Source organism: Choloepus didactylus, chromosome 4 (genome assembly GCF_015220235.1).
Source record: "Choloepus didactylus isolate mChoDid1 chromosome 4, mChoDid1.pri, whole genome shotgun sequence".
In the NCBI taxonomy this organism is placed as follows: Eukaryota; Metazoa; Chordata; class Mammalia; order Pilosa; family Megalonychidae; genus Choloepus; species Choloepus didactylus.
This window is the reverse complement of record NC_051310.1, coordinates 101,793,644-101,821,505: the sequence shown is the minus strand read 5'-3', so window position 1 is coordinate 101,821,505 and position 27,862 is coordinate 101,793,644. Positions and strand designations below refer to the sequence as shown.

The 27,862-nt window shown below is 53.5% G+C and overlaps 1 protein-coding gene and 1 long non-coding RNA gene across 6 annotated transcripts in view; one reads left to right on the top strand and one right to left on the bottom strand.

The window, feature by feature from the left end:
- PSTPIP1 (proline-serine-threonine phosphatase interacting protein 1) overlaps positions 1-27,862 on the bottom strand; it is a 42,312-nt gene that overhangs the window by 12,928 nt on the left and 1,522 nt on the right. For 3 of the 5 annotated variants that reach the window (XM_037833326.1, XM_037833328.1, XM_037833325.1), the window contains exons 2-3: positions 7,793-7,893; positions 7,403-7,477 (exon numbers count right to left, since the gene is read on the bottom strand). In XM_037833326.1, coding sequence (XP_037689254.1) covers positions 7,403-7,477; positions 7,793-7,893 — 176 coding nt within the window. Of the gene's footprint in view, positions 1-717; positions 1,532-7,402; positions 7,478-7,792; positions 7,894-16,645; positions 16,748-27,862 lie in introns of those variants that run through there. The other 2 variants (XM_037833327.1, XM_037833330.1) reach the window with 2 other exon arrangements.
- On the top strand, positions 175-20,162 carry LOC119531744. The gene is made up of 3 exons (XR_005216401.1): positions 175-286; positions 19,050-19,134; positions 20,069-20,162. It is a non-coding gene; the product is annotated as an uncharacterized LOC119531744 (long non-coding RNA).

The following is a 27,862-nucleotide window of genomic DNA, read 5'->3' as shown; positions in this document are numbered from 1 at the left end:
TAGACAAATAAAAAATAAAAATGTCACCCAGTAAAATTTTAATTTTTTTTTTTTAGTATAAGCATGCTCCATATACTAAAAGACATATACTAAAAGAGCATCTGTGGCTTATCTGAAATTCAACTTTAACTGGCCATTGTGTATTTTATCCCACAGAGCCACAAACGGAGTTGAGGCTTGAGCAAAGGTGCAGATGCCGGAGCCCACGCCGGACCCAACCTGTCTGCTGATGAGCAAGGTGGCACCAGGAGGTCGAGAGTCCCGGGGCAGAACAGCGCCAGTGAAGGTGAGCACCTACCCCAGCCCATCAGCACTCAGGGAATCAGGTCTGAGGGGGGAGCTCCCCATTCCAAGGAGCAGGGGACGGTATGGAAGCGGGGCTAGGACACCGGCCGGGCCTGGCAGGGGCTGCTTTCTGCGCTGGGCTCCCACAGGCAACAGCAGCAGACCCTGGGGCCCGAGCGCCCGGGCTCCGTCCAGGCTCTGTCACCCCTCGCTGAGTGACCTTGGGCAACTTACTTAACCTCTCTGTGTCTCATTTTCCCCCTCTATAAAACAGTGATAATAATAGCACAAACAGGATGGTTGTGAAAATCAAATGAGCTTAGCGGTAAAAAACCACCTCCACCGGGACCTGCCGCAAAGCACTGCAGCCCCTACTTCGCGTTGTCGTAAACGGCTGTTGTGAAATCCTCGCCTGTGGTTGAGTCTCCTTACCCTAGGAGGTAAACGATGCTATGGCTCCCTGCCCACCGGGACGTCTGAGGAGCAGCAGTCAATTGAGGCAGATAGGGAAAGTGCGGCCAGGCTTGCCCGGGTCACACAGGGGCAGCGCGGCTCCGTCTCCTGTGCACTCAGCCCCGGGCTGCGGTTCTCGGCCGGGCGGGGCCGGCGCCTCCCTGTGCGGAGCAGCTCGCCCGCCCCCTGGTGGCCACGCGGCCGCATGACGCCGGCCCCAGGCAGCCCAGGGCGGAGAGGGCAGCGCCGGCTCCTGCCCACCGGCCTGTCTCTCCCGGCAGCCCTTGCAAGGCAGGCTCCGTAGAGGGCTCCCTCCTCTCACTGGGCAGCTGGGGAAACTGAGGCCCAAGGAGGAGCAACAATCTGGAAGGACCAACAGCGATCCAGACCAGACACTTTACCCTAAACCAGTGAATATCGAAGTGCAGTCCACAGACCTGCAGCATGAGCATCCCGGGGGAGCTTGTTACAAATACAGATTCTCAGGCCCGCCCCAGACCTCCTGAAGCAGAAACTCGGGGCGGGGGAGACCGCTGTGTTTTAACAAGCCTCCAGGTGCTGCTCATGCCTCTGGTCCAAATTATTTAACTCACAACTCTGTGCAGGGGAGGGCGGGGGTGGGAGTGGGTACTTTTATTATTTACAGGTGAGAAAAAGGAGGGCGGGAGAGGTGTGGAAACTGTTGTATGGCCACACAGCTGGTTAGAGGCAGTGCCAGGTAAGACACAGGTGAGGCCAGCCCCCTGCTTCCTACCAGAGGAGGGGAAGGGGCTACTGCCGTGCTGCGCACACCTTCCGTTGTGGTTGGGGAGGGACCTCTCCTTACTCTTCTGTTCTTCTCGTTACTCATTCCACCTTCAATCCCTTCCTTCCTGACACACTCCTACCTCAGCTTTCGCATGCCCCACTCTTCTCCCACTTCTCTCGCTACTCCTTCTGTCTCCCCATTCATGGTTAGAGCCCCTCCAGGCTCAGCATGGCCCCTTCTCTCCCCCAACGGTCCTCACCAACACCACGGCGTCGGTAACATCCTTGGGCACTGCCCACCCACTGCCAGGTCTTCACCTTTTGGATCTCACGTCTCATAGACGCCTCAAACTCAGCATGCCCAAAACTAGACTCAGCACCTGCCCCACGAACCTGCTCCTCCCCAGGCCTCTCCTCTTGGCAAAGGCACCACTGCCCACCAGTGATACACGTCAGAAACCCAGGAGTCGTCCTCGGCTGTGTCTTCTCCCTCCTCCCACCACCATCTTCTATTTTACCTCCTGATTCTCTTGCTGCCGCCACCCTAGTCCCCATCACCTCCATCTGGCTGGACTTCCCACCGTTAGCCTGGCTGTCTGCTCCCCCAGTCACCTGGCCTTCTCTCAGTTCTTTTTACATACCATGCTCCTTCTCACCTCAGGGCCTTTGCATGTGCTAATTCCCCCTCTACAGTCTTTGCCTGCCATCCTTTTCTTTCCCTTCTGAGCAGTTGTCCTTGTTACCTTCTGTCCATGATTGTGAGCCAGTGAGGACAGGGGGGATGCCTGGTTCCCCTCCCCATTATCCCCAGGCTCACAACCCGGAGCTACAGGCTCAACACTCCACAAATACTGAGGCCTTTCTCAACCCCAAACCCACCTGTGCCCCACGCCCCTCAGCCCACTGACTCAGGCCCTCCCGCCCAGGCCTGTGATCCAGGGATCTACAGCCACTGGAAGCAGTTGGTCCTTCTTCCCTCTGCCCACTGGATGCTGGGAGCCCTTTGCCCAGCCAGCAGCTTTGCCAGATGGATAGTCAGCCTCAGTCCTCACCCCTGAGACAGTCCAGATGGTGGGAATGTCTGTGCTCACCTCTAGCTCCCATTTGCTCATGAGCCTGGCTGGCCTTGGAGCCTGTGCTCACTCTGCCTGGGACATCTAGGCAAGACGGACGCTCTAACCACACCAGGTCCCCTGTCTGCTCTCCCCTAGGCTGCAGGCTTTTCTGCCTCTGCCTTAGGGTTCCTAGGGCTGACATCTTCAGTCCAATGTAGTTTGGGTCACAAAGCAGGGCCTGGGACGTCCCCCTCTTTCCAAGAAGGCAGCCTCAGCTCTGCAGGCAAGGGCAGGAACCCAGCTTTGCTCAGGTGAATGAACTTGAGTTGTGATCTTGTGGAGGTTTGGGGACCCATGTAAAGTCTCTGTCTGCCCTATGAGACCCAGAAGAGATGCTTTCTCTTGGGTTTTCTATCACTCCTGGGTTTTTCTACCTTGCCCCACAGGGAAACCACCACCAAAAGCATCTTGAGCATTCCTCCATTCTGACCCAATCACGTGTCCAGGCCAGGGTCCCCTGTGCAGTCCCCTGCCTCCTGTTACCAGTCACCAAGGCCCTCATGCTTAATTTATCTCATTGCCCTTTTTGATGTGGCTCCCAGGAAGCTCAGCCTGAAAGTCTGTGCTTAAATGAAGTCTAGATATCTAATATCTCCTCTTGCCCTCTCCCTGCCACCTGGCGAGCACCACCTCATATCCCTGCTTTGGCATCCCTATCCCTGCCCACCTGCCGACAGGAGGTGCACACCTTCCAGCTGACAGGAGTGGGCTCCTTCCGCCTCCCTGGGCTGGAGGCTGGGCCATAATGAGCTGCACCGAGGATGCCTTAATGGGAACCAGGCCTGACTCTCTCCTTTCAACACCCTCAGTGATATTTTCATTCTCTCTGAGCTCAGAGGAAAAGAGACCATGAAAAAAAAAATCTCTTCTGACAGGAAAACCACAGCACTTCAGGTTTGCGACAAGTGGGGGCAGGGTGGGGTGGGCCGATGGGATTTGAACCTGCGCCTCTGGGACTCCTGTCTTTCTTGCTAGTAGCCACGGAGGGCCTCCTAGGAAGCCAGTCCCAGCCCTGCCCACCTCAGTTCTCCATGTACATCCCCAGCCCCGGACCTGTGCAGATACTGGGAGCATTCAGCACCGCCTGCACCCCACCTGGGGCAGAATGAGCAAGAGGAGGGCTCAGAGGAGGAAGCAAGCACATCCGGCTTGGGGAGGAGGGGAGGGAGGTGGCGTCTCAGCTAGATGAGGAAGGATCGATGGGATTGGGAGGGGGCAACCTCAGGAGGCTGGAGCATGGAATCGAGGCAAACTTCCTGCCGGGCTGGGTGTGCGAATGATGCATACTGATCCCTGGACATGCCTGATGCTGTCTTTAAAATGCACTGACAGGGCTGGAGCCTGGGGACCAGGCCCTACCTATGCGTTCTGCATTGCCATTGCCCAGTGGATGATTGCTGAGTGAGGGGTGAAGGTGGTGAACGCCAACAAACTCATTTTAAGGTGGGAATAACCACCCTTTCATTTATATGGCCTGAGTCTCCAGACCTGAGTAAGAAGCTCTGGGCTGGCTGGAGGTTCTGAATGATGCAATTTCAGGCAGCAGAGATAGGGAGGCCCACTGGCCCTGACCTTCCAGCTCTCACTGGGCTATTTCTGTGGTCACTTAATCCCCTGGCATTCAACCTCCTGGCTTTCGACCTCCCGGCTCATCCAGTCCCAGCCTTTCCACCCTCCGACCCCTTTGCCTGCCTTCCAAGGTAGTGGGAATTGAGCATCTCACAGGACCCACGGATGGGCCCTGGAGCTGAACAGCCAAACTACCTTTCCCAGAGGCCAACCTGAGACACACACCCAGTGGGTTTCTGTGATAAGTGACCCAGGTTGTCATAGGGACCAGGTGACCTGGTCTGAGCTAAGACCTTGACAGTGAGGCCAGGCTAGAGTGTCTGGGGAGGCTTCCTGGAGGAAGCAGGGCATGGGAGAGCCTTGAAGGAGGTTCTGGTGCAAAGAACTGAGGAAGAGAATGAAGTCTCCTATGACATGCTGGATTCTGGCTCAAGGATGGTGGAGCCCCTTATATCATTTTTTTTAAATGCCAAAAACTCCTGACTCAGCCCAGGGCATGGTGCGTAGTAGGTGCTCCACAAACACTTGCTGACTAAATGGATGGGTGAGGGATGCTTGGTGCATGGTTAAAGAATGCTAATGCAATGAGTGAATGGCAGTCACCTCCACAGGCCCTAGTACCTGCCATGTAGGCCAACAACAACACTTACTGAACACTTATTGAGTAGAACTGAGTGGGGGATCTGCATGGAGCTTGGCCCTATGGGAGGCAGCAGGTGAGCTGGGATGGGTTAAACTCCTGCTCCTGTCATTTGCTGACTCAGGATGTGCCCTGCACTGTCCCACCTCTGAGCCTTTGTCCAGGCCAGCCGCTCTGGCAGGAATGCCCTCCCCTGCTCTCCACCAGCCCATGCCACTCGCCCTGCGCCTAAGGCTGCCCCCACCTGGTGGTGAGCTCCGAGCGGTGCTGCTTTCTCCGGCACCACTCCCTGGCCTGCCCCGGGATGTTTTGTGGGCAGATAACTGGGAGGGGCAACCCCAGGGGTGCCTCCTTGGGGCCCCTGGCTTGGGCCCACTCTGAATTTTGTTTCTGCCTTTCCTGCTGCTAACTTGGCTGAATGATGGCTCAACTCTTGCTCTGCTCCCTGCCCCAGCCGGGGGTTCCACCCCTAGGACCCACTTTGGGTTAAAGGCTCTCCCTCCAGGGACTTCCAGCTTCCAGCTCCACATGTAGTTTTTCTTGAGGGTCTTTGGCTCTGGGTCCAAAAGGAAATGATCCAGGCTGCCCAGCCAGTCTTCTTAGCCCCAAACCAGGGTGACCCCGATTTATCTGATGTAAGGAGGGTGGGGTCTGTGGGATTTGTAAAGATTTCACTGTTTATTAATCCCTCATGTGTTTGGCACTCTCTGCTCGTCATTTTACTGCCCGGAGCCCCTTCCACAGCCAAGGACCCAGGACTCAGAGAGGGTGAGTGACCATCCCAGGGACATACAGTAAATAAGTCAGCTCAGACCCTGCCACAGTCGGCTCCTGTCATCACACAGGGATTCAGGGCCAGCAGGAGCCTCACCCTGGCCACTTTATGTTTCCAAAGATGGGACGAGATATTGTGTAGCCACCCCCATTCCCACTGCTCACCTGGCTCCCACTCCATTTTTGCCTCTTTATGGTGGTTTCTCCTTTTATTGTAAGTCCCCTGGGACTCACAGCCCCCTGCGTGTGCCTCACATAGTCTTCCTGGGGCACCCTCTCCAACTCTCACCACCTCTGAATCCCACCCCACTCCCAGCCCCAAGACTGCTGGGGTCCAACCCTCCTCTCTTCCTGGGAAAGTTCTCATTTCCTGGCTGGCCTGGGAGGCTGTGAGGTGGGCAGGGACTCCCCAGTCACGTCCATCCCCCACCCCTCTCCATCTGCACCACCCCTGCCTGGGTATCTCCTTCAGCTCCATCCCTGGGAAAGACAAAGGCAGGGCCCAACGCACTCCATTCCTTCCTTAACCTGTCCTGAGCCCTCTGATCCGGCCCTCAGCCCCGCCTTGGGGAGCCCTCAGTCAGTGTCCGTGTTTATCTGCACAGCTGCCCACTGGGGGCAGGTGAGGGACAGACTCAAGTCAAGCCACTTGCCCACAGTCCCAGGTTCAACAAGCCCGAGCGGGGCCTGAGCTCGGGGTCTCCCCACCCCAAGAGCTGCCCATGTCTGGGTGGGACACATGGGGCCACTGATCTCCCCTGGCTCACACCACCTTGAAACCTTCCTTCCCATGTCTCCTCTGGCTCCGCATGGGAAGCAGGAGCCAGGCAGGGTCTCTGTGTCTTAGACCTAGTTTTGTACAGTCAGAGACTCAAATGAGGGGCTGCATCTCTGGCACCAGAGCCAGTAGCCTTTGGGGCCATCTCCCTTGGGCAGGGCCAGTCATGTCCCGGGGGGTGGGGGTGAGGAGCCTAGGGGAGAGCTGTGGGCTGGAGTCAGGCCCCAGGGGCTCCAGGGAGGAGAAATACGAGCCCTTTTGGGACTTGGGGTCCAGTACCTTAATCCCCAGCCTAGCTCAGTCTTCACCCAGGGGGAGAGTCAGCGCCTCCCGAGACAGCCCCACCCCACCCCCGCTCCACAGTTAGAAAGTCATCCTTCAGCTGCTTCATTCTGATCAGTCCTCACTCCCCATCTGCTCTCTGTGCTCCCCTCTCCCTGGCAGTCTGCACATAGAGACCAAGGTCTCAGAGGCTAGAGAGCCCCATTGCTTCATAGTATCAACTACACTTATTGCTTCTCCTCTGAGCCAGGCCCTAGCTGGGCCCCTGGACTGATTTAACCTTCAAGGAGGAGAGTATCCATATCCCATCTCAATCATGGGGAAACAGAGGCACAATTTCAGCGACAAGCCTCAGGTCACACAGCCAGTGAGTAAGAAGCTGGTCCTGGAACCCAGGTGTGTCCCCGGCTGCTCCGTCTCTGGCCACACTCCTGTCCCGGAGGCCCAGGCTGAGCCCAGACTGCAGGAGGCTCTGGAGGGGCCAGTCACCTGCCTCCTCCAGGATTCTCGGAGACTTAGGCCCCTGGATTTTCTGCCTCCCCAACCCCAAATTTGACTTCCCAGGGACCCTCACCCAGGATGCCCAATATCCAAGAGAGTTGTCCCTGAGGCACCAAGGAAGGTCCTGACACCCCTGCCTCGAGGGCAGTTCAGACCCTCCCCAGCCCGCCCCACACCAGGAAGCCTTAAACCCTGTCTGAAGGCCCAGAACGTGCCAGGCAAAGGAGAAGAGTGAGCCCCAGGGACGGGGCCTCTTACTTGATCTCTGTCTGGCCGCCTGCTTTCCGGGCAATCTGCACCAGCTCCTTCCCGTAGCGCTCCTCCGCTTGGGCCCTGCAAGAACAAAGGGTGGGCACTGAGGCTCCTCCAGTTCTGCCAGTTATGGGTCCCTAAAACCTCCATGGCAGAACCCATGGTTCCAACTTTCAGCCTTGGGGATGGGCATGGACCAGCAGGCTCCTCTTTGAGAAAGTCAACCCTCCAGCCCTTCCTCTAAATAAATGCTGGCCAAATACAGTGACATTTGAAGGTCATCAAATCAGTTGCCCACTTAGGGCTTCCCCACATTTGGGGAGGTCTAGGCCTGGAGAAAAACAGGAGAGTCAGGCGCTAGAATTTTTAGAGCAGGCGGGGGCTGAGCCAGCTCACCTCTGCCTCAGCAGGTCCTCCACGTCCTTGCACATCTTCCTGCCATCCAGCAGCCGCTGCAACAGCACCTCGTAGCCCGTGTGGGCTGTGAAGTCCCTGCACTGCAACACAGGACAAGTGACAGATGAGGGCCACGCACTGGGCAGTGTTGGGGGCATGGGAGGTGGCACTGAGCACAGCCCAGCAAGGAGCCTCCAACCACCTCCGGGAAAAGCTGCTCTCCTGCTCCAGGGCCCAGTCTCCCCATCTGCCTTCATCTCCCCCAAACAAGGTCAAGTTCTTGGGATTCAGGACCTAGTTCCACACAGGTGTGCAGTAGGTCCTCCCCAAGTGCTCTGGAGGTAACAGTGTCATCAGTGAACCCTGCCTGGCTGGCTGGGCACGGGGCACAGTTCCTGATAACAGGGCTTACAGTTCAGGACTCATTGACTCAAACACAAGAGAACTGATGGGAAGGGCCACCACCGAGGCCTTTAATAATAAGGCCAGCCCTGGAACATGCTTATTGGGTCCTGTCACCATCCCAAGAACCCTGCTATCTCAGGTTCTATCTAAATGAGAAAGCTGAGACACAGAGAGGGGAAGTAACTTGCCTAGGGTCTCACAGCTTGCAAGTGGCAGGCCTGTCATTGAACCCAGGCAGTCTGGCTCCAGAGTCCATGCTCTTAACCTCTACACTATCTGGCCTCTACAGCAATAGAGACTGTCATTTCTTGAGCACTACAGTGTGCCAGACACTATCCTGGGCTTGCTCTGTGTGGCCTCAGATACCTGCACAGACCCTGTGAGTTGGGTGTGGAGGGTGACTTCAGTCAGGACTGGGCATACCCTGAGCCCCCCAGACAGAAGATAGGGGGTCTTGGGGAATTTTCCAGGACACAGCTGCCTCTCTGCTATTCCTATTCTGGCACTTTCTCATCCAGTCCTGGCATTCCTGCCTGACCTGATTCACATTTTACACCACTGGTCTGGATTCTGGGTGTGTGTCTGAGCTGCTGGTGCAGGAATGGGGGAAGGAGGGTCTCCTAGGACACCCCTAGTTTTAGGGCCAGGCTGCTCACTTCCAGCTCTCCCAGGGCCCTGCACACACAGCTTACTACCAGCAGAGATCGATCCTGGGAGGAGGTGGTAAAACTTTGTGCTGAAAGAAGGGGCTCCTGTCCCTCTTGTGTGAGTGTGGCACTCAGGTCCGTTTTTTTGAGGATGTCCCCAGGGTATTCTGTCAGGCAACCACAAGTCAGGGCAGGCACTGAGATTCATTCAGCACCTGGTCTCTGTCTTCTTTTCAGTTCCCACAGACCTCAAAAAGCCAAGGAGACTGGGGAAAGCAGTCCTGGCTTCCCTGGCAGTGAGCACCACCTCCCCAGTTACAGAGTGGGAACCTGAAGCTGAGAGAATTGATGGGACTTTCCCAAGCTCACATGCATTGGGGAGGGGGGGGGGTTCCCTGTCTCGGAGTCAAAAGCTGGTGCTCCTTCCCCTGCCCTGTGCCCCTCCTCAAATGCAATATTATGGGTGTGTGGGAAATCAATAGCAAAGAAAGCTTCCTGCATTTGAGCCAAGTTCTGAGAAGAGAAGCTGCTGTTTTTCAAGATCTTAGGGGTCTCAGACATGGTGGGGAGGGGAAGGGGCAGCACACATTACCCCACCTGGCCCCCTGCTCCAGGTCTAGCCCACCCTCACCAAACTCAAAAGAGTGGACTCTCCAGGCCCATAGGAAACTTTGAACCCCACACTCATACCTTTCTTCATAAGCATCCCTAGACATTCCTGAGGCTGCCCTGGCCTGGGCTCAGCTACTCACAGGGTGACAAGCAGGATGCCCAGGCCCTGGCTGCCCACTCAGGCCCCCAATGACAGTTAGTTGTCCCCTCAAACCCCTGCAGGCCCGTCCTGGGCCAGACATCAGCCCCAGTGTCCGGGGCTGGTGTCGCAGGCCAGGCTGGGCCAGGCTTCCGTGTCTGTGGCTCTTGTGTGTGGTCTTTTGCCCAATAACCAGCCAGCAGACCATGGTTTCCTGGCCTCTCGGCCTCTACCCTCTCCCCACCCCCAGGTCAGAAGCCTTGCAGCAGGCGAGAGGAGAGACGAATCTGGAACCTCAGCCTCCTGCGCCTTCCCCGGGAGGGGGACATTCAGGGCTGGACGGCAGCAGGCAGGTCAGAATGCAACAGACCCCCAGCCCTGGGAAGCATCTTGTCCAGGCCCCACAGTCAAAGGGGGAAACCGAGGCCCAGAGAAGGGAAGAGCCTGACTGAGGTCACACAGGGCAGAGTGAGGACAAGAGTCCAGACCCGCAGGGAACCTATTATTGCTTCTGATGCCTCCAGGGAAGAAGATGGCTCCTGAGCAGGGAAACCCCGACTGCAGTCTGGCCCCGCAGCAGGACTCTGTGCTCGTCCCTCCCAGCCCCACGCCCAGCCCCGACTCCCCAGAGGAACCCTTCTTCTGTCCTTAGTGAGACCCCCAGAGGGGAAAGAAGCAAAAGCAAACCTACATTGGCCATTCTGGAGGAGGTGGAAGGCAAGGAGGGGCCCCGCGGGCTGGGTCCCCAGGAGCTCACTTCCCAAAGCACCGCAGGCTCGGAGTCCCATCCAGCTCTGCTCAGAGCCAAGGCCACGCTCCCGGGAGCTGCGGCGAAATGAGCCAAGGTCACAAGTGACCAGGCTGTTCCCAGGAAGTGCCTGACTCCCCGGGGGCTGCTCACCCTGCCCCTCCCTGCAGCTCTCCCCAGCCTGCACCCTCCTGCTCACCTCACCCCTCGAGGGACGGGCTCTGACTCATGGATCAGAGCAGGGCAGAGTCGGGGCTCAGCCTGCTACTGAGGAAATGAATGAGGGAGGGAAGGAGAGGATCAATCAGCCTCTCAGCTAATCCATCAGTCATGCAGGTCCACCGTCCAAGGTCCAGCACCAGAGTCTCTCCCCCTGGGTGGCCCTTCCTTCCCCCTGCCCCCTGCACCCACCCTGCTCCATCATCTGTGTACTAAGGGCCTCCTCATTTGGGGGCTCGAGCTGACATTTTGCTGATAGGGTGGCTCCCAGAAAGCAGGGCCCTTGGCTCCTTCTGCACACCCTTGACCTCTGCCACTTGCAACTTCCCCTGGCCTTGCTCTGTGCGAAATTGCCATTTCTTGAATCCACCTGTCACATACTCACCAAGAACATCATGGCCGTTATCTCACTGAAAGCTCTACAGGCCCAGGGAGGTAAGGACGGTGACTAGGAGGCCCAAAGATGGGAAGTGACTGCCAAGGTCATGCAGCTGGTAAAGGGCAGAATTTGAGATGTGGACCCAGATCAGCCAGTCCCCAATGCCCCACACCCAAATCAGTTATTCAATAGACAGCCCAGTAAATGTTTTTTCATTTTGAAGCATCAAAAAATGATTTTTAAAAAGTAGCTTTTGAAAACAGTTGCTCATATTCTCTCCACCTCAGTCAAAGCTGTACTTTGGGCTGTAACTCAGTTCTGGGGTGTTCACAGAGACCAGCTCTGAGCCCAGGCTGGGTCAGCATTGCCACTGCCCTGGAGAAAGGCCAGGCCCTGTGGAAGTGAGCAGGTGAGCCAGCACCTGGCCAGAAGCCATGCCCCAGCCACATGGCACCTAGAGCCACATGCTCTGGAGCCGTGCAGGTGTTGTCCCTTCCTCTGGGATGTGGGACACAGGCCCAAGGCCTGGGAATCGAGTTCCAGCCCTTGCTGTGCTGTGCAGCCACTCTGGGCCTTGTGTTCCCTGCAGAGGGGCCAGATCTGTTCTCCAGGCTGCTCCCCAAGGGCTCCAAGCAGAGGTGCTCAGGAAGGCTTGGGCAGGAGGAAGCAAGTCCCCACCTTAGCCTCTGGCCAGGGTCGGGAGGGCCTGGGTGCCCTGTCCTGCCTGAGACAGCTCACCCGCCTCCTTCTGGGGTGGGTCTGGGTATGAACCATTATCCAGGCCTGAGAGCTGGCCCGGCTCTGCCATGCCCCCACTGCTTGGGTAGAAGTGGCTTCTGTACCCACCACCACTTCCTCCTTTCCTGCCCATATCACTCTCGGTGGCTGCAGGGGCTAAGCCACAGAGACTAGGGCTCCCAGCAAGGCACTTCCCTCCTTGACACCTGGTTGTGTCATCAGGGAACTGAAGCGGGGGGCTGACCTCTCTCCTGGCCCGACAACCTGCCTCCTCAAGGGCTCAGCCCCATTAAGGCTCCAGGTCAGAGAGGGTGCCCAGGCCTGAAATGAGAATCAGGAAGAGTTTGACAGGCTAGATGTGGGTTCAAATGCCACTCCATGACTCTGGGCAACTCATTTAGTCATTCTGAGCCTCTATGTCCGTCCCTGTAAATATGGGCCTAATAACGTGGGACACGACTCCCAGGAATGAGCCTGACCCTGGCAGCGAGGGATTGAAAGTGCCTACTTGACTGAAAGGGGGAAAAGAAAGGTAACCAGCTGAGGTCACGGTGGCTGAGAGATCCCTAATAGAGTCAAGAGGCTATCGTGGAGGTTTCTCTTATGCAAGCTCCAGCTAGACATCCCACATGGCCACAGAAAGCCATGCACTTACCAAAAGTAGTCCCCAAATACATAGGTTCCTACCTGAGATTATATAAAAGATTCACTCACTAAGTTTTATCTCTCAGAATCTTAAATCCACCAGAGTGTTCCTATGCCAGACAAGGCCTAAAACCCAGAGGCAACAGCCTCTTTAAGAACAACAATCAGATGCAGCCCCTTCCCCATACTGTCGACACCCTCTTCCAATATGAACAAGTTAGGGTGGTCACTGCCCAGACACCCCTGAAGATGGAAAAGGTGATTAAATGAGAGGAAGGGGTAGCAACAGACAAGACAGGATTTAACAAAGGATTACGTATACTGAAACCATATAGAAATTTATATATATTTAGATGCTAGGGTATTAGAATAGCTAAAAGGAAATAACTGAAACGGTGGATCTGTAACCTATAACATTCCTTGAAATTTGCTCTACAGCTATTCATTGAATTGTGCTTTGAAAGTTTTCACCCTTCTGTATATATCCTATATTTCACAATAAGGAAAGAACTGAAACTGTGGAACTGTAACCCACAACATTTTTTGAAGATACCTATATAACTGCTTGTTGAGCTATACTTTGAAAGTTAACACCTTTCTATATATATGTTATAATTTACAATAATGGAGATAACTGAAATAGTGGAACTGTAACCCATAACATTCTTTGAAATTTGCTCTCTACTTGTTAAATTATACTTTGAAAGTTATCACTGTTATGTTTGCAATTAAAAATGCATTTTAAAAATGGGCCTAATAGTTCCCACCACTTAGGGTTGATCTGGAAAACAAATGAAATGATATATGCAGGTGAGAATAGCTAACACCAGTTCAGAGCTTACCCTGAGGCAGGTACTAAGCTAAGGTTCTCTACCCCCGTATTACAGATGAGGAGAACGGAATCCAGAGAGGTTATCTAACCTGCCAGCAACCTGCAGGGCAGAGCCAGGATTTAAACCCAAGTCTTCCAGACCAAGATCTTTGCTCTTAAATGCCCACCCACTCTGCTTCAAGTCTCCGCAGAGCCCCACACTCAGGACCCAGCATCCAGTAGCTGAATAGCATGTGGGTAGCTCTCCATGCCCTGCCCCCGCCTCTGACTTCCGCCTTGGCCAGACTTGGAAAAAACGAGTTATCTTGATACTCACCGTGCATCCACCAGAGGATTCCATTTAAAAGGCAGTGGAACCTTTTTCAGATGCTCCATTACAATGAATTCCAGAACATAAAGTACAGCAGAGAAAAGCTAAAAACCCCTAACCCTGGAAGGAGAGACCTGGGTTTTCATCCCAGTTCCCATCTGCTGGGCAGTCGTGATAAAGTCACTTGCCCTCTCTGGGCCTTCCTGACTGAGAAATGTGCATAGGGAGAGTGCCGAAGTGACTTGCAGTAGCCCCTCCAGCAGGGGGACCCCTCAGCTTCAGGAGTCCAGCCTGCGGTGTGAGGGGGCCACACGGGGCTCGGAGCCAGGCCGCAGATGGGTGAGTGTTGACTCATAAGCTGTTTTGCTTCTCCCTGTCCCGGCCCTGCTGGCTCAGAGTAGCCCACCCCAAGCAGGCGTGTCTGAGCAGCCTGGGTAAGCTAAGGAAATCCTCAGGCCCTTTGATACCCACTCCCTGGGGTGCACATTTATGGTTTTTACACTTGTCAATCAGCCTCAGGCTAATCTGGGCTGAGGGAGACCCAGGACCCACGGCAGCCCCACCAAGTCCTGACAAGAGGGTTCTGCTGCCTCCTCCTACTGAAGTCTGGGGAATTCTAGTTTGTTCCTTGGAAAAATCATGAGTAGAGGGTGACTCCTGCGAAGGCGTGAGTCTTCAAGGGCCCTGGGCCGCCAAACTAACTCATGCTCTTGGAACAAGATTCAGGTTAGTCCTGCCACTGACCTCTTTTCCCTCTGAGACCAACCACTTCTGCAAAGAAAAAAAAAATCCCTTTCACCTGTTAAATAACCTGGGAACCCATGAGGAAAAGTTAAGAAGACACGTGTAGGCTCTTGTGGGCTGGTAAGTTGCCATACATTTTGCAAGACTGGTTTAAAGGCAGCAGGGAGAGATCTGACGGGAGAAGGAGGATGTGTCTGAGGTAGTCAGAGGCCAGGAGACCGGGGTTGCGGGGACACAGGCACACCCAGAAACTATTGGCATAAGTGTAAACTGGTAAGTTTCTCAGAGGGCAACCCAGAATTCCCAGCACATTTAAAATGCATTCTCCTTCTGACACAGCAATCCTACCTATAAGATTCTCTCCTACAAAGTATGCTCTCACAAGTACACAAAAATAGATTACCAGGACGATAACTCGTAGTTTTAGAAAACTGGGAAACATCCAAGTGTTTATCAATGAGACAATGGCTGAATCAATTATTATATTTGCACACCATAGAATACTTTACAGCCATTTAAAAGAATGATGACCAGGACACATCATTGAATGAAAAAGTAATTGGCAGAACGAGATATATAGAATGATTCCATTCTTATAGAACAATACAAAATAAAAGTTAAATTAAAAACCAACTGTATAGAGCATATAGCATAGAACAGGAAAAGGACTGGACCATCCCACCCAAGTATCATCAGCAGGTACCGTTAAGGAGCACCAGGAGGTAGCTGAGGACTCTCACATCATGCATCTCTGTATTGTTTGAATTTGCACCCACCAGGGTGTATGACAGGTCCATAATCCCTTCTTCAACACCCTTGGCACCAGAAGTGTTTCCAAATTTTTCAAATTTTAGTTTGTATGGAGCAGTTGCTATGTTGTATCAGGATCTAGGGAAGTCCTGATTGTCAAACATCATCATATTTCTGCAGTGAAATATATGAATAGTCACCATCCACAGGGCAAACAAAGCCTGGAAGTAGATTCATGTTAGTTTGGGTCAGATTTGGTTGCCAAGTTTATGTAAAGTTTATGTAAAGCCTTTTGGTTTTCTTGGATCTTGGAATCATGGACCTGTGCTTTTAAAATTTAAAAGAAAAACATTTAAAATAAAAAAATATAGAAAGAAAGCTTCATTAAAAATTTAAAAGCTTCTCCCTGCTGTTCCTTCCCTTCTCCGCCACCTCATCAAATTCTCCCCAACGTTAGCCGCCCCCTTGAGAACTCCCTCCGCCTCTGCTGACCTTCCCTGCCCTGCCCCGTCGCGGACCCTGCCATGTCTGGCATCTTGCAGTACTTACATCTGTCTGCATAAGTCTGGTTCTATACCCTGCATAACAAGACCATGGTAATGTCATCCTTATGCTCAAATGAGGTTCTAGTTATCTGAAGCTGGAGTGTCAGAATGCTCAGTAGGGCAGAGCCTGGGGAGAGGCCTCAGTAAACACTGAGGACTGAGTGCTAGGTACCCACATGTCTTAAACACAAGGACCAGACCCCATGTGCAGCAGACACTCTGTCCCGAGCCAAGACCCTCAAGGAACCGCTGAGTAACATTGTCTCGCCTGCAGATCTCTATGAGGCCGTCGGGAGCGGAGGTCGCATCTGTAGTTGGCACCCCCAAGGCCTCAGCCGGGACTCACAGGGGCAGAGAGATGGAGGCCAACCTCCGCTCAGTGCAAGGGAGGTCTTCCCCACCAGAGTCCAAATACGGAGTGCAGGTGAGCCTCTTCGATAGGTGGAGAGCTCCCCATCACTAGAGCTATGGAAGCAGGTCAGCGAATCCACAGAGAGGACTCACATCGGAGACGATATGTTGAACTAGGTGTTTTGTGTCTAGTCTCCCACAACCCAAGGATTCAAGTGGTCATTGTATAAGCAGATAAATGTGGGGTGATTTACAGCTTTCCTGAGATGGCCCAGGATAGGTGTTGGAGAGAAATAGCCAAGGAGGCAAAGAAAGACTTATAAAAGAACATGTGGTTACATGAGCTACTCTGGGTTCAGCTGGACTGACGGGAACTTGAGAGTACAAATAAGCTTCCAGAGTGCCCCATCTCTCCAGTGAGGCCCAGTCTGGTGGCCTCGGGGGTTCCCCAATGCTGTTTCCTCCCTGGGGTCTCACAGGGCCCATCACCAAGCAGCTCAGCACACAGGATCCTTAGATGCCCAGGGCCCATTGGCCTGGGCCCCAGCTGGGCTTGAATGTGCTGGGGAGCTGCAGGTCTGTGGCTGACCGGTCACCCTACAGCCTCCTGGGGACCCCGATAGAGCCCTGTGAGGGAGTCCCTGAGGGAGCAGCAAGAGTGTTTGAAAAGGACCTCCTGTGCAGGCCTGGGGCTGTGCACAGAGAGAGCTTGGCTGCCTTGGCACAGTGACAGTGACTGCAAGTTGGTGATTGTCATAAGGGTGAGGAAAGTGAGATGAGCAAGGTTACCTCATTTGTCCACGCTCAAACAGCAATCGTGTGGGCCAACCAGGCTTGAAAGCTTTGTTCTGAAGCGGCCACCTCAGCTCTCAGGAAGGAAAGGAGAGGTCTCCCCACCGGACCTCCACTCCCCCCCTGCAGTCCCGCCCACTTCCCCTCAGCCTCTCAAGTCTCAGGAGCCCCCCACCCCCACCCCTTCCTCCCGCTCTGTGAAACTGAAACATGTAGAAACGTCAGAGACCCAGACAGGGCCCTGCAGAGGCTCAGGGGTGGGAGTGAGCCCCTCAGGTCTAGGAGGCTGGGAAGTCTGATGCTTGCAGCTCTAAGTTGCTCATAATTTGCCAGCCTGGGCATAAAGGCAGAGGTGAGAGGTCTGAGGGGGGATGGAGATGCGTGAAGCCAGAGTCAGACCAGGGTGAGGTACGGGACCTGCCCGGGAGGCAACGGGGAACCAGAGCCTGGTGGGGTGTGGGTGGGTGCCAGGCCAGCTCTTCTACCTCATCCCCTCTGATTCCCACAGAACCCTGTGAAATCAGCACTGTGCTATTATTGCCCCACGTTCAGATGGGGGAACCGAGGCCCGGCAAAGTTAGTGACGCGCCAGGGACACGCAGCTCCTCTGCATGCCCCAACCAAGCTGATTTGGCAGTTGGGGCTCTCTGGCATCCAGTGGAGGGCAGGGAAGATGGCAGATGCCTCCTGGCTGAGGGTGAGGGCAGGTGGGGAAGGGAGGCAGGGGGTCCCAGGGGATGGTTAAAGGAGGGTAGGAGGGAGCTGAGACACCTCCGGCACTGAGCCCTGTAGGAGACGCCGACCCCTCCACCAAGCCACGAGGGGCCCAGGCTGGCCTCACAGAAAGGGCAGCTCCTGTCCTGTCCATGTCTTGCCTATGTCCTGCTCCCTGCCCTGTGGCTCCAGCCTGTGAGTCATCAGCCAGGGGCTGGAGGTGGCACCAATGGCACAGGCTCTATCTCAGTTGCCTCCTCTAATCACCTCTGAGGCAGCCCCCAGACCCTGCACAACTCCCTCCCTACACCTCAGCCCCCAACAGCACAGCTGTTCAAGCCTGCCAGGGGTGCTCCAGGGGACACTGGCCCAAGGGGGTCCCAGGCAGTCAGGTGTGGAGAGAGCTCAGACACTGGGCTCTGGTTCCTGCCTGTTCCACCTGCACAGACTGTATGACTTTGAAGTCACTTTACCTCCCAAGCACCAATTCCCTTCTTTGCAAAATGGGGATGAACCTATTATCCCCCTCCCAGGGGGCTCTGAGGATGAAATAATACATGTAGGAAACCAGCAAAGAGTGCCCTGACTCTTAACGAGCTCCCAAAAAATGGTGACTGTGGTGAGTATTACAAAACTATAAACTGAAAGTCCTATTAACCAAAAGTCAACCAAGGAAGGAAATTAAAAAGAGGAGCTGGGTTTGAATCCCAACTGTGATACTCATCCTGACTCACTGCTCCCAATCTCTTGGCCTCGGTTTTTCATCTACAAAGTGGGGCAAACCCTTGGGCCTGCGCCCTCATGGGGCTGCTGTGGGCTGTCCTGCTTCGTGGCTGTGAACTGTGGCAGGTGTGAGGACCGGCAGCCTCCCCTGGGCTTGGAACTTGCTCAAGAGATGGAGCTGGGTCCCCCGAGTTGTGAGGGAGCCCCCACTTCTGCCCCCAATTATTTCCCCCAAAGAGGACAGCACCCCTCCAGCCTCTTGGAGGTGGTCCCTAGAGCAGCCATGGCAGGTTCTGGACCTCGGAGCTGACCTGGGTCCCAGCCTGGGGGCTGGCTGGGCTCCTGGAGACCCTGGAGGGCTGCCCCAGCAGGGGCTTCTACATATGAGGCGCCTAGGTCCTTGCCAGGCCACTAGCGTGCACCGCTCCTCTTCTCAATCCTCTAACCATATAAACTGACAATATTTGGATGTCTCCAGACAAGGACCCAGAGACTTGGAGAGCTAATGAGGACTTGCCAGGCCACCCCACGAGTACAGTGGAACTGAAGCAGGGTCAGGCTCCAAAGTCAGCCCATAAGCAAGGATGGCACTGTCCACCTGGTGTTCCATGTTGGAGTCTGGCAGTTCGCCCTGCCAAGCCCAAGGCAGAGTTTGCATCTTGCCTAGGACCACACTGTAGAAAAACGCACATCTCTAAGCAGAGCGAGATGCCCAACCCTGGGCCCCAGGACCCTGTGCTTTCTGGGCCATTCATTGTTTAACTTCCCATCTGGGCCTCTCTCACCCACCCCAGGGATGGCAGGACTCAAACCAGGATACAAACTCTTTCCCTCTAGGATTGGGGTTTCTCTGAGGGCATAGATGAAATTCTGGTAGCTCCTGGTCTGACATCACCCTGGCCCTGGCATGAGGCACACCTGTTCCTTTGGTTCGAAGCTGATTTCATACTATTCTCTGTCATAGTGAGAATCATCACAGATGCCACCAACACGGTGCCTACTCCGTGCCCACCTGTGCTTGCAGGACTTCCAGCCCCAGGCTGTGGTTGGTTAGTATCTCTCACAGCTCCAGGTTAGCATCCACCACAGCTCCAGGCTCCTGGGCTGCACCCTGCCCACCACCCCCAGCCCTGCCTGCCCAGATGGTCCCCAGCGGCCTGGGCCTTCCTGCCACCTGCGGTCTGGGGTGCCCAGGCCTGGGAGAGTGGGCTCAGAGCTGGTCCAGACAGAAGGGAAATGCTTGGGTGACTGAGGGGCCCCCTCTGCTTTAGCAGCACTGGCTGGGAGGTAGGGGCCTGGAAGTCTTCATTTCCAAGGGCCCCTCCAGTCCAGGCAGGCCGAGCCCAGGGCAGATTCCGGGTCCCTGTGTGGCCTTCCCATGCTCCATTGAGGAAGCCTGTGACCCAGTCTGGGGCCTTCATTCCTGACCCCCCTCAAAGAAGACGGAGAGTTGGTAGGGCCTCAAGGAAGCCCAGAAGTCAAGAGCCTGCCCAGGGGGCCTGAAGGTGAAGCACCCATAGGAAGGAGCCCACCAACCCTGGGGGTTGCCCTGATAGGGTGTCTCCCCAAGCGTGCCCAGGCTGGGGTAGTTGTGGGGGCTGGTATATGTCACAGACTGGCAGCCAGTCCAGGCTGCAATCTCAGGAAGGCCCAAACCTCAGTTTCCTCACCCACAAAATGGGAACAATAAAAACACCTCTATTGACAGCAGAAGTCAAGTGAGGTCATGTAAACAGGAAAGCCTATTAATCTAGAATCACTACAGTGGCCTATGCCAGTGGTTCTCGACCCTGGCTGCATGTTCGGAAATGAGGGGAAACTTTGGAAAACACAGATGCCTGGGCCCTATCCCCAGAAATGCAGATGTAGTTGGCCTGGGTGTGGCTTTGGGATTTTTGAGAACTACAGTCCTACAAGGTCTGTTCCTCTGCTATATTTCTGACCTTGTCCCAAATACTCTCCCCCTCATTCACTCTGCTGCAGCCACACAGGCCTCCTTACTGCTCCTTGAACATGCCAGCGTGCTCCTGCCTCAACCTGTCACCCCGTCGCTGCCATCCCCGTATGGCTCAGCTTCCCATTTTCCTGTTTCTGCAGTTGGGAAGCCCTGAGCCCCATCTGGCAACCCCATCCCCACCCCAGCTGCTAGTCCCGGGAGCTCCAGCTGGCACTTCCTGTTGCCCAATGGTGGGCAGCCTGTCAACAGCAGCGGAAGGGGCTGTCACTGCCTGCCTGCTCCACCACCCACTTGCTATGGGTACCGGACTGAGGAAATGGCCACATCCTCCACTGGCCCCCAAAGGGTCTCTGACCCAGGCCTGGGAAGGTAGCAGCCAGGCCCAGCCTAGCCCCAAAGTCCAACAGTGTGGCGTCCCCCAGACCCACGTCCTCTCTATGAACCTCAGTTTCCTCTCTGTAAAACAGAAATAAAAATACCAGCCTCACAGGGCTATTGATGGAATTAAATGAGATAATTTGGTGCATCTTTTTACTTGAAACAAAGGAAAAACTTTCTAATAGTGGAATTTAATATGCAGCGGTGAGCAGAGTTGGGGAGGCATTCTGTGAACAGGAGGATTTGCATAAAAGGCTCACCCTATAGGTGTCTCAGTGCATATTTAATTATACATCTGGAATCTGGTCCCTCAGACCCTTCCTGCTAATTCTCTATGGTGAGCAGCAGGAGGTAGTTCCCTTAGCAACTGCCCTGAGAAACTCGCCTTCAATGCCCTTATATTAGGTGAGAATCACATCCTCTGACATCCTACAGATAAGGAAACAGACGTTCAGCAAGGACTCTCCAAGGGCACCCAGCAAGCAAGGATGGGGGCAAGGTGAGGCTTCAGAGACATCTGTTGTTTCCTTCTGAGTCTGGAGGACTGTGAGGTTGGGGACTTCCAGAACCAGCCCAGAGGAAAGCCCTGGCGTGGGCAGCCTCCAGGACACAGGACGCCACTCTCGCTGGAAGCAGAAGCAGTTTCAGTTTCCACACCAAGTTCCCCCCAGCATGTGGTTTGCAGCGTCAGCCAGGCTCTCGGTGAGGAGGAAGGGTCACCCCCCCCAACACACACACACACACACACACACACACACACACACACACAGAGCCTGCAGCCTCCAGGCTGTTTTGCACGAGAGGAAACAGAAGAGGCAGAAAAAAATATCCCAGTCACCATTTAAGTGGGCAGTAAGGAACTTGCACAAGCCAGCTTGGACCTTCCCGTACTACCCGTCGCCCCACTCAATCCCCTGGACCAGGAAACAGTATTCGAAACCCACTGTGCCCGCTCTCACTTCCACATCTTTCCCCACACAATTCCTTCCACCTGGAGGGGCGTCCTCCCTCCTACCATCTCCAAAATTCCCACCTACCCTTCAAGGACCAAGCAAGGAGCCCCTTCTCTATTCCAGGGGCTACTCCTGCTCTGTGTAGATGCAGGAACAGCCAGGAAAAGTATGTGAGTTCCTGGGAACTGGAGTTCAAAGTATGTCATCAAAAGCAGATGCTGTTTTCTGCCAAGAATAAAATCAAAGATGGGTATTGAGTTCTTAACCCCAGACTCTGCAGACAGTAAATCCTAAAGGCAACCATCTGCACAAGCAGAGCCAGCATGACTGCAAACCTCTGCAATCTTCTAACACCATCAAACAGCCGGCCCCATCCTGTGGAAGATGCAAGGAGGAAGGAGCCAAGCTCTCGAGTCGGGTGGGAGGGCTGTGGGGACCACAAAGGGTGCACAGAATATGTGGCAGGGGTGATGCTTCAAACCACAAATTCAGCCCAACATCATCTTGGCCTTAAAAATAGGTGCTGCTTAGTTTTGTTATTAAGCATTTTCTTTTTTAGATATATGTGATCTGTGTCCACTTGCAGAAAATTAGGGAGAAATGGGGAGAAAGCTCACCCCACTTCCAAACCCAAAGAAACCAGCATTAACATTTCGGGGCCACCCTTTCTTCCTAGGTGCACTTCAAACATGCATTATTATTGAACCAAGTACAAATGGGCCCATCTCCTTCAAATCCAGAGGCAGAGCATGATGGGGTCGGACAGACCTGGAGAGGAGGCCCTTCTCTGTCCCCTCCATGAGACCCAGGACTAAGCCCTTGATCTGCCCACAGATGTAGGAGGACACGGACAGGCCCTTCCTTGCAGGGTGGACTGGGGGATACGTGGAGTGGCCTGTGCGGTGCCTGGCACAGTGCCGGCACTCACCCAGTGGGCACGGCTGCCACTCCTCTGTGGATGATTCAGTAGCTGGGAGCCAGCTCTGGCTTTCCTCTGGAAATGAATGTCCTCTTCTTCATTTTTCATTTTATAATTAAAATTTTTAATAAGTAATGCATTTTAAAAATTTTATACCATTTGATTTTTTAATCAAAAATCAAACAGTATAGAAAAGTACAGTCGATTCCCATTATTTGCAGTAGTTATGTTCTATAAAGTCACTGTGAACACTGAATTCGCCAGTACTGCATCCTGGCTCCCAGGGGAAACAAAGGGTGAGATTCCTGCAAGCCTCTGATTACAACATTTTCATCAACCCATCAGTACATAACTTTGTTTTACGTGCTTTTGTTTAAAGACAGCATATTTACTCGTATTCATTAATCTTGATTATTCAAGATTCATTAATCTTGAACTCGCTGCCAAAGCACCATAACTCGTGCCCAAATGAAGCTTACCTAACATGCATATTTTCTCCCTAAGGCACGTTGTAGCCTTCTTGCGCTTTGGAACACTAGACAGCCCTTCAGTGCTGCGCTGGGGGGCCATTGTAAATAGAGAAATCACCAGTAAGAAGCAAAAACAAATGCAAAAAACATGGCACTAAATGTACTGCGAAAAGTACCTTTTTCTCACAGTATGCAAGCTGAAACAAGAAGGCACTCTGGGAGCATGCACATTGGGTGGCTCTGCACATGTTTGTGAATGGTGGCGAAGATGCCATGAGTATTGACTGTGGGGTTACAAGTACATTTTCATGAGTAGGAAAATTTACAAATACAGAAGCCATGAATCCTGAGTATTGACTATCTATAGTGAGAGCTCTCCCTGCCACCCACCCTCAACCCCATCCATCACTTTTCTCTCACTGTCTCACAGGTAACCACTTTAATTAGTTTCCTGTGTATCCCTCCCAAGATTCTTTTTGTGAATACAAACCTATGTCAGTAAAAATGCTTATTTCCCCCACTTTTCACAATGGGTCACACACCAGACAAACAGCTCAGCTCTGTGCTTTTTGCACTTAACAGCAAGTCTTGCAGAGCGTTTCCAATCAGCACAGATGCCCTCGTTCTTTCTGAGCCGCTGCCAGGAAGGCATGGGGAAGGCAGTTGGTGGAGGCAGAGGCGGCACAGCCAGAGCCTTCCTCTCCTACTTCCTGCATCGCTCACAAGCCTCTGTTGCTCCAGAGACCAGCTCCGCAGCCCACTCACATCCTTGGCCTTCAAGGCCACAGGGGCCTGTCCTGCTGGATGTCTGAGCGGGCTCTTATTCCCAGAAGGGCCCCACCAGGATTGGCCCACAGGCCGGCCCTGCTTCCAGACCTCTCTGGCCCCTCCTTCCTGCATAAAAAGTCTCCTGCCAAACCAGGGGATACAAGGGGTCCCCAAGTGGCTGCAAGTGCCCAGAGCAGGAGAACTGGCCCTGTCCTGTCACCCAGAAAGTCTCCCTCTTCTGGGAATTTACCCAAGGGAATAAATCCTCAAGTGAAAAAAACCTTTATACTCAAAGATCTCCCCATTGCCTCACTGTCCAGAAAAGCAAATAGTTGACAGTAACCTAAACATCCAACTATAGAGGATTGGGGATTGGATAGACAATCATAGCATGTCGACCATATCTATAAGCTGGGGAATTGTGAGCCATTAACAATGGCATTGTTGAAGATGAGGAACTCATATCCATACCCCACAAATGTTCTCAGTGACATAAAATAAAAATGAAAAAAAACTAAAAAGGCAGAATACAAAATTGTATACACAATATGTTTGCACCTGTGTTAAACAATCTTATGGAAACACACCAAAATATTACCAATTGTCTATGTGTGATGAGACTGAGTGCTGTTCCGGTTTGCTAGAGCTGCAATTATACAAAATACCAGAAATGGATTGGCTTTATAAAGGGGGTTTATTTGGTTACAAATTTACATTAGGTTGCAAATTTGCAGTTCGAAGGCCATGAAAATGTCCAAATTAAGGCATCAACAAGAGGATACCTTCAGTGAAAAAAGGTCGATGGCGTCCGGAACACCTCTGTCAGCCAGGAAGGCACACAGCTGGCGTCTGTTGGTCCTTTGCTCCCAGGTTGTGTTTCAAAATGACTTTCTCCAAAATGTCTCTTGGCTTCTGTCTTAGCTCTTCTCTCTCAGTTCCTGTGCATCTTTGCTTGTTCTTCAAGGGTGTTTCTCCCTAAACATCTGGGGATCCTCAATTAGCTTCTCTGGGGCAAACTCTGGGCTTCATCTTTTAGCTTTGCATCTCCAAACATCCTTCGGTCTGCATCTCCAAGCATCTCTAAGCGTCAACATGGGTGGGGTCCACACCTCCATTGAAATAATTTAACCAAAGGTCTCACCTACAGTTGGGTGAGTCATCTCCATGCAAACACTCAATCGAAAGGTGTCACCTAACATGATTGGGTTAAAAGATCATGGCTTTTCTGGGGTCCATACTAGTTTCAAACTGGCACAAGTGCTTCTCCCCATTTTTCTCTATCTTCCCACTTTCCTTTCAGGATCTTACATTAATTAATTAATTTTTACATACTTAGTTTTAAGTCCCCAGTACAGAACAGGTGCCCAGTAAATATCAGCCCTCGGTTCCCTTATGATGCCTGGGGCTGTGATCAGGTGGTCCTGGGAGGAGATAGGCAGTTTTAGGACAGGCCAGAGTGGGACCGCTCAGCCCCCTTTCTGTAGCCTCCTAAATGGGGAACTTCAGAGCCTCAGAATTGGGAAGGAGAAGAAGCAACAGCAACTGAGCCATTGCGGGGGAGGGGAGCCCAGCCTGAGACCCACTGTGAGTCCCTGGGAGAGTTGCACCCCCACCTTCACCTGTCAAATGGGGTTGGGGAGGCTCAGCGTCTCCCAGCCAGGCTCAGAGGTTTCCAGACGAAGACAGAAACCAGCCTCAAAGTGGAAAAATATGACTGTGTGTTAGAGAGAAAAGTTCAGGCCTCTTCCCACACCCTCTCGGCAGTTCCAACCTGGGGGTCTCTGTGGTGTATGGGTCCTCACCAACTCAGGCCTTTACTTCTCTTTTTGACTAGCCCAAAAGGGATGGGGCGTGGCTGTCAATAAAGCCTGGGCCAGAACTAGACTTCAACACTTAAAACAATATCTAATTCTGTCCTTCCAAAGGCCATTGGATATATAGGTTTGTAGGAAGGCATGGGAGGGTGGGAGGGAGGGCCCAGCTCAGAGGTCTGGTTTGGATAGAACTTGAAGACTTTTGGCTGAAGGCATGTGGGGGTGAGCTCAGGGGTATGGCTTAGACCACCTGGTAGAGAAACCTGCTCAAAAAATGTTTGTAGAACAGAACTGATGTGCAACGAAGGAGAAAATGGGTTCTGGAGGGCAGGTGGGCCATGGAGGCATCCACTGTTCATCGTTTATTCTACAAACATTTACTGAGCATGCACTCCACTTGCCAGCTCTCTGCTGAGGATGCAGACAGACGTGTTTTCTGGCACAGTTTGGCTGCCTGCTGGGAGCAGAGCTGGGGACAGGGTCAGGACTCTGTCTTCTCTAGGCTTTTGAGCCCCTTTGACAAGTACTGGGCAGGTTAGATGAGATGTAAGACCCTCTCAGCTCAGACGGCTGAGATTCTCAGACTCAACCTTGTCCTACTGGCAGGCGCTGCTCAGGCTGAGCCACAAACTTCCTGCAAAGCAGTGATGCCCTTTATCGCTGTGTGTGTAACAGAAATCAAATTATTCCTTCTCTCCTACTGCCGCTAGTCCACCCCACCTCACTCCCACACTGGCCTGCCACAGATACAAGTAGGAGGTAAATAAATACTGTGTAGCCACATGGACAAAATTGCGATACAGGCCTCCTGAGGGACAGGACTCTGTCTGCCCCCACTCTGAAGGGCACCACCACTTCTGAACCACTATGCCTGCTTTTCGCAACTTTTCTGTCTCCTTTTTTGCTATCAGGCTAAAAGCCACCAGTGACACTGCCTCTAGAAGTCCAGGTCCACCAACATTTATGATCACCAACTGCGTATCAGATACTCTACAGACCCTACCAATTGCTGCATCATTGGATTGAAAGACTACATGACAAGTTTGTTAGAATTATGGGTAAAATCAGAGTTCTCGGGCCCCGACCAAAAGCTATGGGCCTTCTCCCATGAGTAAAGTATATAAGCTTTGAATGCAAGCTCTCGGGGACAGCAAGTTTGGCTACTCAGAAACCACTTTTGCTTCCCTCCTTGCCCAAGGTTCACTGTGTGCTGGTGCCAGAAGCACCCGATAAATAAAGTGCTGTGGAATGAGACACACTTCTTCAGGGGTTTCCTTCCGTTATTTAAAGACTAGTGACTTTCAAACAGTGCACAGCCAGGATGCAGGAGGAGATGGCATTGCCTCAGCCCGGGGGCACCGGAAGCCAGTGCCACGGAGGAGAGGCTCTGTCCCTAACACACACCATCGAAACATTGTGTCTTTAAATGAGCTGCAAAATACTGCTCCAGCCAACTAGTCTGACCCTCTTACCCCTCTGGGAGGCAGGAAGGAGAGAATCTTTGCCTCCACTTTGCAGATGTGGATGCTGAGGCCCAAGGATCTGGAGCCAGCCTGTCGGGGTTCAATCCCGGCTGGACAAGTGACCTTGGACAAGTGACTACAGTTCTCTGGGCCTCAACGTCCTCCTTTGGATAATAAGGATAACAACAGAATCTACTTCATCAGTTGCTGTGGGGATTAAATGAGTTACTGTCTACACAGCCCTGAGAACAGCAGCTGGCACATTATTAGTGCTCAGTAAATGTTACTTGTTATTACTAGCTGGGCTGGGCCGAACAGCATGGAGAGGTGCTACAATTCAGAACTCTGGGGGCAGATGATGCTGACAGTGACTTCTGGAGCTTGTGCCAAGGCTTGATGTAGGAGGTTCCCATTGGCCTCTTTTCCCCTCCCTGTTCTGGCCTTCCCTGGGGAAGCCACATCCTCACCCCAGGCCCAGCACCAGCCGTGGAGGAGAGGAGGCCCCTGGAGGCCGGGAGGCCCACAGCCGCTCAGCCACGGGGCGGAGGATGCTACGCAGGAAGCTACCTCTGTGGCCCATTTCTTGCTGCTGCTGCTGCTGCCACACCCTGCTCACTGACATCCTCTCCCTCTCCCCCTCCCCAAACTCAGATACTACCGTGGGGCAGCTCCTTGCCACATCTCTGCCCCAGGGAAGATGCACTCAGGGGTTCTGGGCTGGGACAGATTTCTTAGAGAGAATGGCCAGGTCTCCTGGCCTGCCCCAGGCTACAGAGCACTGGATTTCCAGGCCCTACCTCTTCCCCGACATTGCACTCCAGTCAGGGCAGTGACGTGGTGACTCACTCCCCTCCCCCTTCCCCCCTCCCCCTCCCCAGCTGCCCGCCTGGGCAGGGAGCACCCTGGTGCTTGGAAGCCGGGACTTCCTCCATCCGATTCTCTGGGCTGGCCCCACCCCCTCTTTGCAGCGATGGGGAAACGGAGGCCCAGAGAGAGGCAGGGCTCCCTCCCCAGACTGGGCCCTCTGCCCACCGTGCGGTCAGCGCAGGCGGAAA